This window comes from Pelobates fuscus, chromosome 3, assembly GCF_036172605.1.
Source record: "Pelobates fuscus isolate aPelFus1 chromosome 3, aPelFus1.pri, whole genome shotgun sequence".
In the NCBI taxonomy this organism is placed as follows: domain Eukaryota; kingdom Metazoa; phylum Chordata; class Amphibia; order Anura; family Pelobatidae; genus Pelobates; species Pelobates fuscus.
In genome coordinates, this window is record NC_086319.1 from 356,363,264 (window position 1) to 356,380,785 (window position 17,522).

At 40.4% G+C, this 17,522-nt stretch overlaps 1 protein-coding gene across 2 annotated transcripts in view; it reads right to left on the reverse strand.

Moving 5' to 3' along the window:
- The window catches only part of NXNL1 (nucleoredoxin like 1), a 29,870-nt gene that overhangs the window by 9,396 nt on the left and 2,952 nt on the right, over window positions 1–17,522 (reverse strand). The window contains exons 1-2 of one of the 2 annotated variants that reach the window (XM_063445758.1): window positions 6,381–6,498; window positions 2,614–3,019 (exon numbers count right to left, since the gene is read on the reverse strand). In XM_063445758.1, coding sequence (XP_063301828.1) covers window positions 2,614–2,942 — 329 coding nt within the window. In that variant the 5' untranslated portion in view covers window positions 2,943–3,019; window positions 6,381–6,498. Of the gene's footprint in view, window positions 1–2,613; window positions 3,020–6,380; window positions 6,499–17,522 lie in introns of those variants that run through there. The other variant, XM_063445759.1, reaches the window with a different exon arrangement.

A 17,522-nucleotide genomic window follows, 5' to 3' on the forward strand; every position in this document is an offset into this window, starting at 1 on the left:
TGTTAGAAAACAAAATATGTTGTGTATGTCATGATTAGTTCTACAGAGCAGAGTAAGTTATGAGAACCGCACTCAGTCCCAACGGCCAAGGGTGCTCCAGAGCAGGACCAGCAATCCCAGTACAATAATCCAAGAAGAAAAAACTCACAGGCACTCCAACTTCAAGCCGCAGGCAGATTTATTATCAGCTTGAAAAAGACCTTTCCGGTCGAAACGTTGCGTTGCATTCTGTCATAATAAATCTGCCTGCGGCTTGATGATTAGTTCTACAGTCCTCAAACCCCGTTACTGAAAGTTAGAGACGCTGCTGAGAGGCTGAGCAACTAATCAGGAAAAAAAAATAGAAAATATTTTTTATTTTTATTTTTTTAAATGCCCTATTTTCTGGGTAAAGACCTCTCATGCATGCTTAGTCTACTCTGACAGGATTTTTAACTTCACCAATTAGATTAATATTGGGCCTTTAGATAGTGGACACCCTAAACGACAGTCCTTGGATTTTGAAATGGTTGTTGTTTCTCAGTTACATGTATCTATAGAATAGGCGTGCGCAGCCTATTGCATTAGGGTGTGCACCCTAAAGCACAAACACACGCCGCATGTATATATATATATATATATATATATATATATATATATATATATATATATATATATATATATATATATATATATATATATATATATATACACATACACACACACACATACATATACTGCTGTTTGTGTGTGTTTGTGTGTGTGCTGTTAGTGTGCTGTGTGTGTAAGGGTGCTGTGTGTGTGAGGGTGCTGTTAGTGTGATGTGTGTGTGAGGGTGCTGGTAGTGTGCTATGTGGGTGAGGGTGCTGGTAGTGTGCTGTGTGTGAGGGTGCGGTTTGTGTGATGTGTGTGTGAGGGTGCTGTTTGTGTCATGTATTTGTGAGGGTGCTGTTAGTGTGCTGTGTGTGAGGGTACTGTGTGTGTTTGTGAGGGTGCGGTGTTTGTAAGGCTTCTGTGTGTGTGTGTTTGTGAGGGTGCTGTTTGTGTACTGTGCGTGTGAGGGTGCTGTGTGTGTGGGTGCTGTTTGTGTGCTATGTGTGTGAGGGTGCTGTTTGTGTGCTGTGTGTGCACACGCTGTTTGTGTTAGGGTGCTGTATGTGTGTAGGTGCTGTGTGTGTGTGGGTGCTGTATGTGTGTGTGTGCTGTATGTTTGGAGGGATTGTGAAGGTGGGGGCAGTTTAATAAATAACCCCCCTCCCTTCTTACCTTATGTAGGGAGGGGGGATCCTTGCTGCCATGTGCCATCCCTGGTGTTCCAAGGGAGAGTGAACTCTAGCCTGCGGGGCTAGAGTTCACTCTCGCGAGATCTGAGCATTGCCGCGACAACGCTCAGATCTCGCGAGAGGAACCTGGCGGAGCTTCTGTCTAGAGCTCCCCGGGTCTTCTCCTGCCTCCCTCTATGCTGCTGTGGGCTGGTGAGGTAGATCTTTGATCTCCCCGCCGGCCCATGGAGGCTTAGAGCAGAGCCGGCACTCAGATAGCGCCAGCTCTGCATGAGCCGACAGGGGAGATCCGGAGATCTCCCCTGCTGGCAGGGGTCAAGTCCTGGGGAATAAAGTGTGGGAACTCTCCCAAGATTCCCACCCCCCAAAAAAAATTATATACACTTGTGTGTGTATATATATATACGTGTACACACACATACACAGACACACACACATATATTCACAGACACACACACATACATTCACAGACACATACACTCACAGACACACATACAGACACACACATACATTCACAGACACACACACACTCACAGACACACACACTTACCGACACACACACTTACAGACACACACACTTACAGACACACACACATACATACATTCACAGACACACACACACTCACACACTTACAGACACACACACACACACTCACAGACACTCACAGACACACACATTCACAGACACACACACACTTACAGACACACACACACACTCACAGACACACAATTAATTTTTTTTTAATTAAAAATTGTCCACCCAGCCTCTCTACCTGGAGTGCTGGCGTGGACTTGTCCCTGGGATCCAGTGCCTGTCTCCATCTCAGTCGCGGCGAGGGAGCTGTGTGCTGTCTGCTCCCTCTCGCCGCGTGGGCGGTCTGCTGTAGCTGGGAGCCGGAATATGACGTCATATTCCAGTTCCCGGCATCAGCAAATGGCGCGTGGCGAGAGGGAGCAGACAGCACACAGCTCCCTCACCGCGGCTGAGATGGAGACAGGCACCCGACCGTGGGGGAAGGTGCGTCCATCACCTCTTGCTCCCCTCCCCAATGACAGGGAAAACACGGGGGGAGGAGGAGGGCATTTGGGGGCGGCAGAGTGCCTGCAGGAACAGTGGGAACGCCGTTCCCACGCGTTCCTGCAGGACTCATAGGCGTGCCACGGGGATTAGGGTGTGCCCAGGCACACCCGGCACACCCAGTGCGCACGCCTATGATCTATAGGTTTGTAAAGATGTTAAGTCATAACCTCTTATTGGGTCAGGGGTCAAGGACATGATATTACATGAGAAAAGCCCACTAGAGTCACAGCAAACTAAGATAAGTATATGTTATAGAAACATTTTATTTACCTCCTGAAGTCTTCATCTTCAAAAGGAACTAGAAGCCAACGTTTGGGCATGTCCTTGACAAAATCTTCGTGCTCCTCCTCACTACGATCTCGAGAAACATAGACCAAGGCTAATTGAGAAGATCGATTGACATAAAACTCATCAGTCAACTTGACAAAGAAATCCTTCAGAAGAGGTGAGAACTGACGACACCGTGGACTTTCTGAATCTGCAAAGTACAAGAGGAGCACTCGGTTTTCGAGGCGTTGTAAGATCTCTTTCTCTGTGTCCAGTTCATCTTGATCATTGTTATTTTTTATCAGTACTTTGCCAAGGAACAATTCAGCCATATTTATCTTGGGGAAAGATACGATCTTGAAAAGTTGTGTACTGGCAAATTACTTTCAGAGGGATAATAAGCAAGTTCCTAGAATTAAAACATGTTTACTTCAGTAATTCTACATAACTTTAGCATTGTGTCAATAATGTAAACAATTTAATAAGAAACATTTTAAACCTGCTTTTTGCAATAGTAAAAAAAACAAAATGTTTCTTAAAGCACTTGCTTTAACAACTGAATCGTAATCATTTGTTAATTAACATTACCATGGTCCTATTATGTTCTGTTTGCCTTAGTGATCTCATCATTAAATGCTTTAATACAGTTTAACCCCTTAAGGACACATGACATGTCTGACACATCATGATTCCCTTTTATTCCAGAAGTTTGGTCCTTAAGGGGTTAATTAAATATACCGTATTATATATTTAATGAACTGTCCACTGCCTAGAACATTCTAAATTCATTATCTAGGCTGCTAAAATAATTTGTATGTACCTTTTTATGACTTGAAAGCATCAATGGATCTCTCTAAGCCAATCGCCAATCGGTGGCACCCCTGTCCATCTGCAATCTGTGTTTCCTCTAGCTAAATTTCAGAAACTGGATGTGGATGGAGACAGTGAGGATCAGCACTGGAGAACTACCTTTGTGTTTAAATCATTCATGGACGGCTCAACCATTAAAGGTAAGGAAACGAGAGGGACCTTCTGGCACCATAACAATTTAATTTTGATGAAGTTGTTATGATGCCCTAGCAGCCGCTTTAAAAATGTGATTATGGCAAAACAATGTAGAAAGGAAGACACTGAGATTAATCTAGGCTTGTAACTCTGTTATGTATCCATACTTTTTATGTTATCCTGCTATGAGTATCTAATTTCTAATTTTGTGTGTTTTGTGCAGAATAATGCAAATTGTCTGATAGTATTTTCGGATAACATGCTGCATTTATCTTGCCATCAATTTTTACAAGATTCCCTGTTCCTTGAGAGCTCACACACCACCAAAACATCAGTGAGCCAGCACCATGCTTCACAGTGGGGATGGTATTCTTTTCACTATAGGCCTCTTCAAACATAGCGCTTATGGTTGTGACCATAAAGTTCTATTTTGGTCTCATCACTCCAAATTACTGTGTGCCAGAAGCTGTGAGGCGTGTCACGGTATTGTCGGGCATATTGTAACCGGGCTTTTTTGTGGCATTGGTGTAGTATAGGCTTATTTCTGGCAACTCGACCATACAGCTAATTTTTCGTTCAAGTATCTTCGTATTGTGCTCCTTGAAACAACCACACTGTCTTTTTCCAGAGCAGCCGGTACTTCTCCTGAGGTTACCTGTGGGTATATCTTTGTATCCCGAACAATTCTTCTGGCAGTTGTGGCTGAAATCTTTCTTGATTTACCTGACCATGACTTGGTATCAAGAGATCCATGAATTTTCCATGTCTTAATAAGTGATTAAACAGTACTGACTGGCATTTTAAAGGCTTTGGATATCTTTTGATATCCTTTTCTATCTTTATAAAGTTCCATTACCTTGTTACACAGGTCTTTTGACAGTTCTTTTCTGCTCCCCATGGCTCAGTATCTAGCCTGCTCAGTGCATCCACGAGCTAACAAACAAATTGACTATTTGTACACAGACACTAATTGCAAGTTAAAAAGCCACAGGTGTGGGAAATTAACCTTTAATTAGCATTTTAACCAGTGTGTGTCACTGTGTGTGTCTGTACCAAGGGTATGTAAACTTTTGGTCAGGGCCATTTGCGTGATTTCTGTTATCATAATTTAAAAAGGAGCCAAACAACTATGTAATAATAAATGGCTTCATATGATCACTATCTTTCAATAAAATAAATTTTTTGTGCATGATCAGTCATATTTTCAAAATCAATGCCAAAATGTCTCAATTTCTGCCAGGGTTTGCAAACTTTTGAGCACAACTGTATCTACCTGCATTCTACATGGTGATGTTAGACATTTGGTAAATTGCATTAATAGCATTCTAATTTGTATGTCTTAAGAAGGTTAGTCTAATAGACTTTCATGTGCATTATCTAATTACAAGACATGTCTTAATATAGTCCTGTAAAAAAAAGCAATGCTGTTCAGCAAACAACTGTTTAATCACAAACATTTTATAAAAAATGGAAATCAATAACGAACATTTCCCTCACATTTTCCAGTATTCCTGATTTGTAATTATTTAATTTGAATATTAAAAAAAATACTAGATTATAACTTCACTCATCAGTATGCAAATTAACATCACATTTTATCCCAAACCGTCACCTAATATTTTCAATATTTGTGAAAAAGACATCACTAAATTCCCAATCAACAAATTCTACAACATGCTACTTTGTAAAAATTTACAGTAGTAATCAAATATTTTACAATACATTCGCAAATTATTATACGTTTACTTTAATTTACGTATTACACAAGGAATTTCATTGTAAGTGAAAGGTAACTTCATGTTACGTGAAGTAATTCTTTTTTTATTATTATGAATCAGTGATTTGTGGTGAGTTGACAACGAAACGCAAAAATTTAGGTTAAAATAGGCAAGCTGGAAAACCGTTTTTAGTATCTTGGCTGACAAATTTAATTAAAGTTGGAACCTACAATTCACTTTATTTATCCCCATAACTAAAAATGGAAAAAAAATAAAGATCTACTTAACTTTTTCCAGTGCCGAAGCTCCCTCGGTGCTGCTTACATCTCCACCTCCCAGGATGTCATGGTGGTGACAGGGCCTTCTCCTCTGTGATTTAATCCAATGCTCCTCATAGAGTGCTAATGCACATGCGAGGCAAGCGCTGCACGCACTCAAACTTTTTCATAGGAAAGCACTGAATCAATGCCTTACTACAAGGTTTTTATGTCATATAACAGAGTTTTACTCGGTCGGTGCCATGGAAGTGCCTTTAGTGGCTGTCATGCTGACAGCCATTAGAGGTGGACTTAACCCCTTAAGGACCAAACTTCTGGAATAAAAGGGAATCATGACGTGTCACACACGTCGTGTGTCCTTAAGGGGTAAACCTGCAACGTAATCACTGCATTTTCTCAAAAACTGCAATGTTTTATATTGCAGTTTTCGGAGGACAGGAATGAAGAGATGAAGTGGTCTAGGTGACTATAGTGTTCCTTTAATAAAGTTTTGGTGCTTTAACTATAACACGGTGCTCAAGCAATTACTCTGTAACAATGTTTATAGATCATCAGCTAGCCTGTTTAAAAACATTGCTAGTACTAAAATTCCATAAAAATCATTAAAAAGACTAAATTTTAAATAATTAAATTATTGCATCGCATTATATACCTAAATGAATACATCAATAGCATGACATATAGAAATGGTTCTTTGGGTGCAGACATATGGTGCTGAATAATGGAATATACAAAATGAAATTCATGTTACAGAACTGGAGTTAAATACCTTGGGCTAGCTTCATTTTGCTCTGTTTAGGTTCACAGACGTTTTTTAAAAAGGCAGCCGAAAGCATTGAAGTTTTACATCTTCCCACATGTCTGAACTCTTCTCATAGAACACGATCTGTGATACCTCTCTACTATGCACAGGATTTAAGATGCACACCTAAAAATAGAGCGGCTCAATGTGAAAAGGATTCTGGGGAAGATAATCTGCTCTTAAGTTGAGGTATATCCACTAACCAGTGAATTGTGCTGAGCGGAAAACTGTATTGCAACATTCAGGCTAAAATAACTGATTTAAAAGAATGCTTTAACTAAACTATGTTCACAGCTTTGCTATGTTAGCCTAAATGTTCGAGTTCAGTTTCCAATTCACAACAATTCTATGTTTTGCTAATACATTTACTAAAAGACTTGCTGCAATCCTTCACTACTAAGTCGGTAATTGCTAAAATAGCAGTAGCTATGATTAGTGGTAGTTTCACTGCTACAAAATGAAATGTTTAGTGACTGGTAATAGGCGGCTAATGAAAAATGCCTTGTCTCCCGTAGAGATTAATAGGAGCTGCTAAACACAAAGTGGCATCTAATCTCTATGCTAAACAGTAAAAATTACTGCCTGGCTGTCACAATCTGAATGAAAATGACATCTGCGTCATGTAGGTGTAAAGTGACTAACGACTGCAAACTCTCAATATATCCTATGCTACATTATTATTATTATTATTATTTTATTATTTATAAAGCGCCATCAGATTCCGTAGCGCTGTACAATGGGTGGACTAACAAACATGTAATTGTAACCAGACAATTGGACGTACAGGAACAGAGAGGTGGAGGGCCCTGGTCAATGAGCTTACATTCTAGAGATATAATGAATTACTTTTAATTAGATAACAATTACCATTCTATATGACTGTCTGGACTGAGCTTAAAGGAACACAATAGTCACCTACATTACTTTAGCTAAATAAAGCAGTTTAGTGTATAGATCAATCCCCTGCAATTTCACTGCTCAATTCACTGTCATTTAGGAGTTAAATCACTTTGTTTCTGTTTATGCAGCCCTAGCCACACCTCCCCTGGCTATGATTGACAGAGCCAGCATGAGAAAAAAAAAAAACTGGATTCACTTTCAAACAGATGTAATTTACCTTAAATAATTGTATCTCAATCTCTAAATTGAACTTTAATCACATACAGGAGGCTCTTGCAGGATCTAGCAAGCCATTAACATAGCAGGGGATAAGAAAATATTAATTAAACAGAACTTGCAATAAAGAAAGCCTAAATAGGGCTCTCTTTACAGGAAGTGTTTATGTAAGGCTGTGCAAGTCACCTGCAGGGAGGTGTGACTAGGGTTCATAAACAAAGGGATTTAACTCCTAAATGGCAGAAGATTGAGCAGTGAGGCTGCAGGGGCATGTTCTATACACAAAACTGCTTAATTAAGCTAAAGTTGTTCAAATGACTATAGTGTCCCTTTAATAACCTCTATGTAGGTACAGCTATAGTGAGCATCCCCACAGGGAAGTTATAAGAAGTAAATTCATACTGAATGAAAAGTGGAATAAGGGAGGTTCAGCTGAAGTTTAATGGCTTCCTGCATGATGCCCAGGCTGGGTATAAATAGGTCACCCCTCAAACAATATCAGGCTAGTGGCATTAAATGGCAATTAAAGGGACAGTCCAGACCCTTAGAGACTTTAGCTTGCAGACAAATTTTATGTGTGAATATTGTGTCCTGTTTTATTAATATGCAAACAGTGCAGATTTCAATAGAAATTGACACATTTATAAATTAACCTGTTTTTGCCCCCTCCTCCCCCCGACTTTCAAATAGACTACAGGTCCTGTAACTTCCTGGTTTGTTTAGCTCAGTGGAGCCAAAGACAAAAGTAAACAATTACCCACTACACCTGCCTGGCAAGGATTTCACATCGAGCTGAATTGGGAAGTCTGTGATTGGACAGTCACAGAAAGTCTGGGCGCGGTTAGAAGGGGGTGGCTTGCAAAAGCAGCAGACAAGAGAACTGCAGGTTCTGCAAGCTGTTTTTACATATACACCAAAATTGGAAAATTAAATGCAATGTTTTCCACTGGGGTTATATTTACTAAACAGTGATTCTTATTTATTCTTTCTAGTTTATGCCATTATGTTTTTTTCTTTAAAGATTTGTTCTCCCTGCACATGTTGACATATGAATAAGTCAAAAACATTTAAGAGCGATTAAAATTTTTATTCTAGAAGCAATATGAAAATATTTTACAAACTGGAAATTGCCACGGAAATATATTTATATTTGTTTATTGTGGTTTTTGTGTAATAAAATTTTTCTCTATTTCTGTAAATATATTTTTCACATTGTGTTAGATTTTTATGATATGGCTGGTAGATCTGGTGATGATTTAAAGGATTACACCAAGCACCATGACCTGAAGTATGCGCCTAAATGCTGTACATACCTAAAGCACATTGCTGGTGGAGGTATAACTCCACCTCTGGCTGCATTATTAGCCAGTCTGGAATCAGCTTTCTGGGCTAGCTAATGTACATTGGGAGTTTGTCATCAGCCTACATAACCCAAATTCTTCCCCATCCCATTCCCTGGAATGTCTTTCACTCTACAGTGAGAGGGAGTGATGTCATCAGGGGAGGAATGGGCTGCAGGAAGAACCTGACCTCATCACTGGAGATAGGGTGAATTCCCCAATTTCTTTTAAATATATGTAAACATTTTAGCATTTGATGACACTATCCAGTTCAGTCATGGCACAGCCAGGGCACACATAGCATTGCAGCAGAAACATTGTTCCTATTTCTCCATATACCATCTTCATTGCCATAAAAGCAGAGCTTATAACACTGATTGGCAAAGAGGAAAACATGTTGTTTCCAGAATAGAGCTAAATATAGCGTTGTGGTTTTGTACATTTAATTTTATTTTTCAGTCATCACAAACATATATTTGTTGAACATATAAATGTAAACTTTGCTCACCATGTTTCTTCTGGCCAGCTATGGATTAAAACATACCTTAGTTGGAAAATCAGATGACATCACTGGAAGCTTCCGAAAGATGATTGTTTATTTTATGTACATATGCATGTATTGTGCAACACGCAATGAGGTCCTTATGGTACTAACGGTTCATATATATATACATAGTACTGATGGGCTTACAAGCAGAAAAAGTCATGTTGGGCTTACAAAAACCTGCTGAGCCTATTTGGGCCTTTGAAATGGTTACAAAAATGGCAACATAGACCTACCTAACTTTTACATTCAGTACAGTAAAAAAAATGAAACCCCACTGTCAGACTGTTTAAATGGGATTTTGTCTAAGACTTTCTTGGCGAAACCAGCAAGTTAAAGGAATTCCAAGTTGTTAAAGATGTTCCTTTTACACGATGTCACATTTTCCCCTGGCACAGAATAACAACATAGCAGACTCAAAGAGTAAAAATACATGCCTGGGTTAACAGAAAAGTATTATTTAAAGATAGCTGTCACCTCAAAACAGGTTTTGATATAATAATCTCTTCATCAAGTTTTGAAAGTAAATATATTATTTTAAATGAAGTATATGTGGAAATTTAAAAAAAAAAAAAAAAAATTGCCCAGTGTCATTGCTCCCTGGATTGTAAAAAAATCTTAGAAAAATGCGTCCATTCGCAACTTTGTGAGTATTATCAACAATCTAACTATCTGACCCCTGATCAATCTACTACATCACTCTACTACAACTGCCCTCTTATAAGTTTGCAATGGCATCCAAACTGGCATGGAATAAGGAGACCTAACTGGAGCTATTTTCCTTTATTTTGCAATGGCCTCTTACACAGTAGACCACGACATTCTACTGCACAAACTAAAAAACTCAGGTATTGGTGATCGTCCGCTAACCTGGTTTCGATCGTATGTATCGGATCGCTCGCAATATGTGTCCATTTCTGACAGCGACTCCCTCCCTCTCCCAGTCACGTGTGGTGCTCCCCAAGGTTCCATTCTCTGCCGCCTACTATTCACTTATTTATAAATGATCTGCCTAATGTCTGCAAATCCTCAAATGTACACATGTACGCAGACAACACAGTAATCTATGCGAGCAAATCCGATCTACCGCAGCTTGAGGCTGTGCTCCAAAACCAGTTCACAGAGGTAAAAAAGTGGATCGCAAAAAACTTTTCCTAAACACTGACAACTCTTCCTAAACAATGACAAAACTGTCAAAACAATCTTTAGAACAGTGCCTAAATAACACAAATTACAAAATACCCATCTATGCATCAAAACAAAATAGCACACTGACCGCAGTCCACTCTTTCAAATACTTGGGTATGTTGTTAGACCCCAATCTATCTTTTGGCCTCCACATAGAAAAAATTGCATCTAAACGTTATCCAAAACTAGGTGCCCTGTACAGAAACAAATCCTGCCTAAGCCCTACAGTAAAGGAAAAGATTGTACAGCAAATGCTGATGCCAATCATTGATTATGGGGATGTAGTATATGCACCTGCACCGCAAACCTACCTTAATAAACTCAAAACATTGTATAACTTGTTCTGCCGATTTGTGCTACAATGTAATTACAGGACCCACCATTGTGACATGCTAAAAGAACTAAACTGGCTATTGCTGGAATCCCGACACACCCTTCATCTTTCCAGCCTTGTGTTAAAGAGCTTTTCTGTGAAGCTCCCACCCTACCTGAACAGTATGCCCCGGCTGTTCCCACCTCCTATAACCTCCGATCCAGTAGCAGCACTTTATTTAGTCTACCTCAATACAAAAAGAAAGCAGCCCGATCCTCCTTTTCCTACAGGGCACCGCAAATGTGGAACGACCTCCCGCACAATTTAAAATCATCCCCAAGCCTAAAGTCCTTTAAGAGATCCCTCTCTACATATCTCAAAACAGAATGCACTGGTCATGGTTGATTATATATTTCCTACCTGTTCTATGTTAAATTTTGTATATATTGTGTAATAATTTTGTTTTTGTACTTTATTGTACAATACTGCATCAATGCAATGTTTTCTGGACCCAGGACATACTTGAAAACGAGAGAAATCTCAATGTATCCTTCCTGGTTAAATATTTTATAAATAAATAAATAAAATGAATTCCCTATCTTTAGTATATGACAGGATCCCTCAGCCATATACCTGCACCTTGGGTCCGATAGTTTTTTTTTTTTTTTTTTGAAGCAGGGATCCAAAATCAGAACTCCCAACCATCCTGATTTTGGCAAGACAGTCCAGATTTTCTTACTTACCAGGGAACTGTCCCCAAAAATCTTTAGATGCGCTTGTGCTATGCTCAGTGCATTAGGACCCTGCTGAGCGCACTGAAGCGCTGACCTTACTGTGCAGACATGAATAATGAACAGGCAGCCTGGTGTACATTCATGCATTTTTATTTTTTTGTAAAATATATTTACTAAAAAAATTTTTTACATCTGTTTATTTTTTCAACCTGATGAAAGGATCATTATATTAAAAATAGTTTTGAGGTGACAGATGTATTTTAGTCATGCCTAGCATATATTCCATCTATCTGTGGTATGCTGTCTTCTGCTCTGATTTGTTCATAGCCAACAGTGCAATGCAGTCCTCCTCTATGACTGGCTAGTAACATCCACTGTTGAATGCTGTCTGCCTTTCTGATTGGATAATAGCCAGTAGTGGATTGCTGCCCTTCTAATTGATTGGCTAATAAACATTTTCCTCTGTTTTGCTTGCACATCCTGTGCCACGTCTCTGTTTTTCACAGCTCAAAGTACCAACATTCTCCTCAATTTAAAAAAGGAAAGAAAAGAATTTCTGCCAAATTTTAATTTTCTCTTTCAAGATCATGCATTTTGGTAACATATGCAACCATCTAGAAATATATCTTATTTACAGATCAAATATGTATACAGATCAGACATTAACCAAGATAAATACGTTTTGAAGTGTCTGTCTTTTTCTAGTGCTGAATAATGTAAGTAACATATGTGTTACAAGGCTGTGGGAACTGAGTAGAAAATAAATGATAATCACCAGTGGCGTACACTTAACCCATGGGGCCCCGGTGTGAAACTGATCCATGGGCCCCTCCCCCATCTCCCCCGACAGACAGACACACACACACATACAGAGACACACACACAGACAGATACATACAGACACATACATACACACACGACACATACATACAGACAAGACACACTTGCATACAAACAGACAGACAGGCACACATACATACAGACAGACAGACATACACACACACATACAAACATAAAAACAGACAGGCACACACATACATACAGACAGACACAGACACACACACAACAAACATACATACAAAGACACATACAAACAGACAGGCACACATACGTAGACAGTTACATACATACAGACACAAACACACACACACACACACACACACATGCATACAAAGACACACATAAAAACAGACAGGCACACATACATACAGACACACACACACACACATAAGACACATATACATTGCACCAGATACTACCAAGGAGCTTGTCCATGCTCTAGTAATTTCCCGCATGGATTATTGTAACCCTCTCCTGATTGGTCTTCCTAATAGCCGTACTGCACCCCTACAGTCCGTAATGAACGCTGCTGCTAGATTGATTTTCCTCTCTAGTCGTTTCTCTCACACCTCACCCCTCTGCCAGTCCTTACATTGGCTTCCTGTATGCTATAGGAGTCACTTCAAGGTACTAACTCACACCTATAAAGCACTGAACAACTCTAGCCCCTCTTATATCTCCTCACAGATCCATAGGTATGTCCCTTCTCGGTCTCTCCGCTCTGCCCGTGACCTCTGCCCGTGACCACCTCCTGTCCGTTGTCCGCACCCGTACGGCCAACTCGCGCTTGCAGGACTTCTCGCGGGCGGCTCCCTTCCTATGGAATAGCCTGCCTACCGCCATCAGACTCTCCCCTAGTCTTGCATCTTTTAAGAAGTGCCTTAAAACCCATCTCTTCAGGAAAGCTTATGGCATCCAATACTAACCCCTACCTCACATACTTGTCTCTTGCCCTCTCCTAAAGGGCAGCCCACGTTATTTGATTGCAAATTCCTGTCCTAATGTGTTTTACACCCTACCTCCTATAGAATGTAAGCTCGATTGAGCAGGGTCCTTTTCAACCTATTGTTCCTTTAAGTTTATTTGTAATTGTCCTATTTATAGTTAAATCCCCTCTCATAATATTGTAAAGCGCTACGGAATCTGTTGGCGCTATATAAGTGGCAATAATAATAATAATAATACATAGACACATAACAACAGATAGATAGACACACACACAACACATACATACCAAGACACATACATACAGATAGACACAGACACATACATACAAACAAACAAACAAACAAACACACACACACACACAATATTTAAGTCACCCTCCTGTTTCCTACCTTTTAGTTGCAGGAGGGTGACTTACCCTGGGGTCCTGTGGTGGCTCAGGTCTTTTACAATTGTTTGCTTTCCTGCACGTGGGGGAAGATTGAGTTCCTGACTTAATTATCTCCCAGGCATAGGGGAGGAGTTTGTGTGTAATTGTATGGAGACCCCCTGCTGGGGGTCTGTGTATAACTTGGCTGTACCATGTCCCATTAAACATATATTCCTGTTGTACCCTTCATCAAGTCTTCGCTGATGTTTGGGTTCAGGGCTCTGATCACTGATATACTTGGAGGTTGGGAGAATTATAACGGATATACTCAGCCGGAGTATAGGGGATCCGTTACATACATGATATCAAGGTGCTATTTTACCAGTTAGGGAGCTCAGGGACATGGGGATACCATGGGTGGCGGTAAACCCTTGAGAAGATGGGTTTGTCAGGGTATTTATATCGGCAGACATTTTGTGCTATGATAGAAAAATTCTATCCTTTCTGTGACTAACCTAGCCGGAGCTAAAGAATGCATTGTATATACAAACCAAGTGATAAGAAATGAGAACTGGGGATGGAAGACTGTCTAGATGTTAATGGAATAGAAATAATTCTAAACCCAGACATTAGTGACAGAGAAGACTTAGTAATTAATTTTACTTTCTAAATTTTACAAGATTCCCATTGTAAAGTAAAAGTTGAAATTAAGATAAAACTGTCAGTTTTAGAAATTACAGCAGAAATTGCAGACACAAAGACTGAAGAAACTCTTTGAACTGACAAGTAACTTAAAATTATGGCAGCCATATAGATAAGACAAATTACGTCAAAATCGTCATCAGGAAAAGTTAACTCTTTCCTGGATAGGAATGTTTAGTGGGACGAGACTGCCCTCTATAGACCAAATACTTAAATTGCTATCTGGAAGGTAACCACACCTCCAGTTTTCTTTTTTTTTTTTTTTATTCTTTATTTATATCGTGCATGAGGGTGACATTTAGATGCGCAAAACCACAACGATTGTTGCACACTGATCATAAAACATAGGATTACAAACATGTGGTGATAGATGCTAGGCACATTTTAGTTTTATAGATGAATAACTAGTAGATACATTCTGGTCCAGGCATGCAGTATCATACACTAATATATAAAGACCTTAATAGCGGCAAGCCCAGATGGCTTGTGAGGAACTTGAGCATAGCTATGCATCTTTTGTGTGTACTCGCAGTGTTCCCCGATGAGCTAGCAGTAGAGTAAACTAAGATAACATAAAAGAACAGAACATAAGATATCTGAATACAGAGGCCCTACTAGGTGTATTCATACAATTGAGTATTCACTCCAGGTGGTATCGTTGTCTCAGAATGCGTTACCGGCGTGTAATGCCGTTGTAGTGCCACCAGTGTTTTACTTGGAGGGCAAGGGATGCCTATATATGGTGAGATTTATTACACCCGGCTATGTCAGGGTTAGGCTTGAGGAGTGTGTTAGGCTAGTGTCGGGTGTGGGGGGGGAAGCAATGCGGTCGATAGACCTTCCTGCTAGAGGAGTGTGGGTAACAACAAATAACTTTAGCAGCAGAATAACTCTATTGTGGCTGCATAACATGGGAACATTTTCAGCATTTGGATTATCAGATCCTGTACATCACAGTTCAGAGTCCGACATAGTCAGGTAGTCACAGTTCCACTTAGTGCGGCCGTGGGTCCACGTGGGACAAAGGGTGTCGTTTTTTCGGGGTTCCACTTGTGTGCCGGTTTGGTTGTACCCTGAGGTTCAGCTGCGTTTAGAGAGTCCTGAGGGAGTCCCAATGTAGGTAGTAGCGCTCTGGCTTCCTGGAGGTCATGCACTGCATGGTTGGTGTCACCGTGTTGAATCATCAATTTGCGTGCTTGGTGCCATTTATAATTTAGGCCACGTTTCTGCAGAAGTGTCGTAAACGGCCTGAGAGTCCCATGCCAAGGTGCCCCCTGTAAGATCAGTGAAAAAGGATAGTTCCATCGTTTCGAATATGTAGGGGGAGCAGTGTCTAGCCGCTGTTAAGATAGCGGTTCTGGCTGAGAAGTGCTGGAATCGCACGATCAGGTCCCTTGGGGCTGCCACTGGTGCGGAGGCCGGTTTTGGGGCCCAGGAAGAACCCATCCACTGTGATGGATTTCGCCTGTCGTGGTGATAGTAGGGCCACTAGTAGGCGCCTCAGGAGGTGCGGTATCTCGACCTGTGGGGTGTTCTCTGGGATGCCCCGTACCTTGATGTTATTAGCCCGGCGTGCTTCCTCCAGTGCCGTGAAACGGCATTCATAGTCTTCGTTCTGTTTCTGTAGGTCTTGGACCTCTGTTTGTATGGAGGCAAGTTGGTCTGAGCAGACGTTGGAGGCAGTCTCGAGCGCTCCCATGCGGCCTGTCATGCCGTGAATGTCATTGCGGAGGGAGGCTACATCTGCATGTATATTCGCCTGGCGGTCCGCGAGGAGCGTTTTTAGTACCGCTGTAGTTACCGGTGAAGTCTCCACCTTTTGGGGGACCAGTGTTGGGCCGTGCACAGGTGGTAAGTTCACTGCTTCATCCCCTGAGGAGAGGTCGTCTGAGAAGTCAGAGTAGGTTTCCGGGTAGGCGGCCATCTTGGGCCTAGCGGTCTCTCGCGTCTGCTGCAGAAGATCCACAATATTAGGTCCCTGCTTCGGTTTATCGGGTTTGATTTTCTTGGTTTTGCGCCCCATATCGAGGTAGTATCTCCTTTGGACCCCACAGGGAGCCCGCAGCTGCTTTAACTGGGTGTAAGAGGTGATTTTAGGTCACACCTCCAGTTTTCTATTGGTCTATCACCTAGTGACGAGCAGAGAATTTTTCCCTTTAAAAAGTTAAGACAAAAGGAAGAGAGAGGCTAAGTCAAAGAGTCGGAGTTGAAGTGAGTTGGAGTTTGGGTTTCAGATTCGGCCATGCAGAGAAATCCATGACAGATATCCACTCCAGGGCACTCAGAATTTCTTACACACCAATCACACATCCATTCAGTTCCTGAGACTACCTACTCATCTGATGAGAATGTCTACTCAACTGGTAATTATACTGGTTTCATTTAATTCATCTAAATTAATTAAAATTTTCTAATAGCATGATATGTGACTGGATAAATCACGATCAGATTTCAATATTTAGAAATCTTAGTTAACTAAGAAATATATAGTTATAACCATTCCATTCTGCAGATGGAATTAGAATAATTATGTATTAATGTGACATATCACATGTTAGCATATCGTGATATTTATCCAGGTGTATTGATTTGCTCTAAAATAAGATAAAATATCTGTTTAGGCAAGTTAAAATTCAGCTTATAGAATTTGGTAGATTACTCTTATTTGATGGTTCCAGGAAATGACTAATGAGCTGGTTTAAATGTAATGTTATTTAAAATTACATGAGAATAGATCTTATATGTCCAGAAAGATCTAACCAGCATTGAAAGGGTTATTCTAACTGTTAGCTAAAGTTTTATGGCCTTACGCTGCAAGCTGTGTGAAAGAAAGCTTTTCTGTGTGTGTAAGTTTCACTTTCGTTCTCTGTGAAGCCCATCATAAATCTTGTCTTGACAATTGCTATGTTAACCATTGGAATTTGTATTGCCATTGTATTGCATACCATGTTATACTAAATATTCATTGATTATTATCACGCATGTTACATATTATTATTATTTAAATTGTCACAATA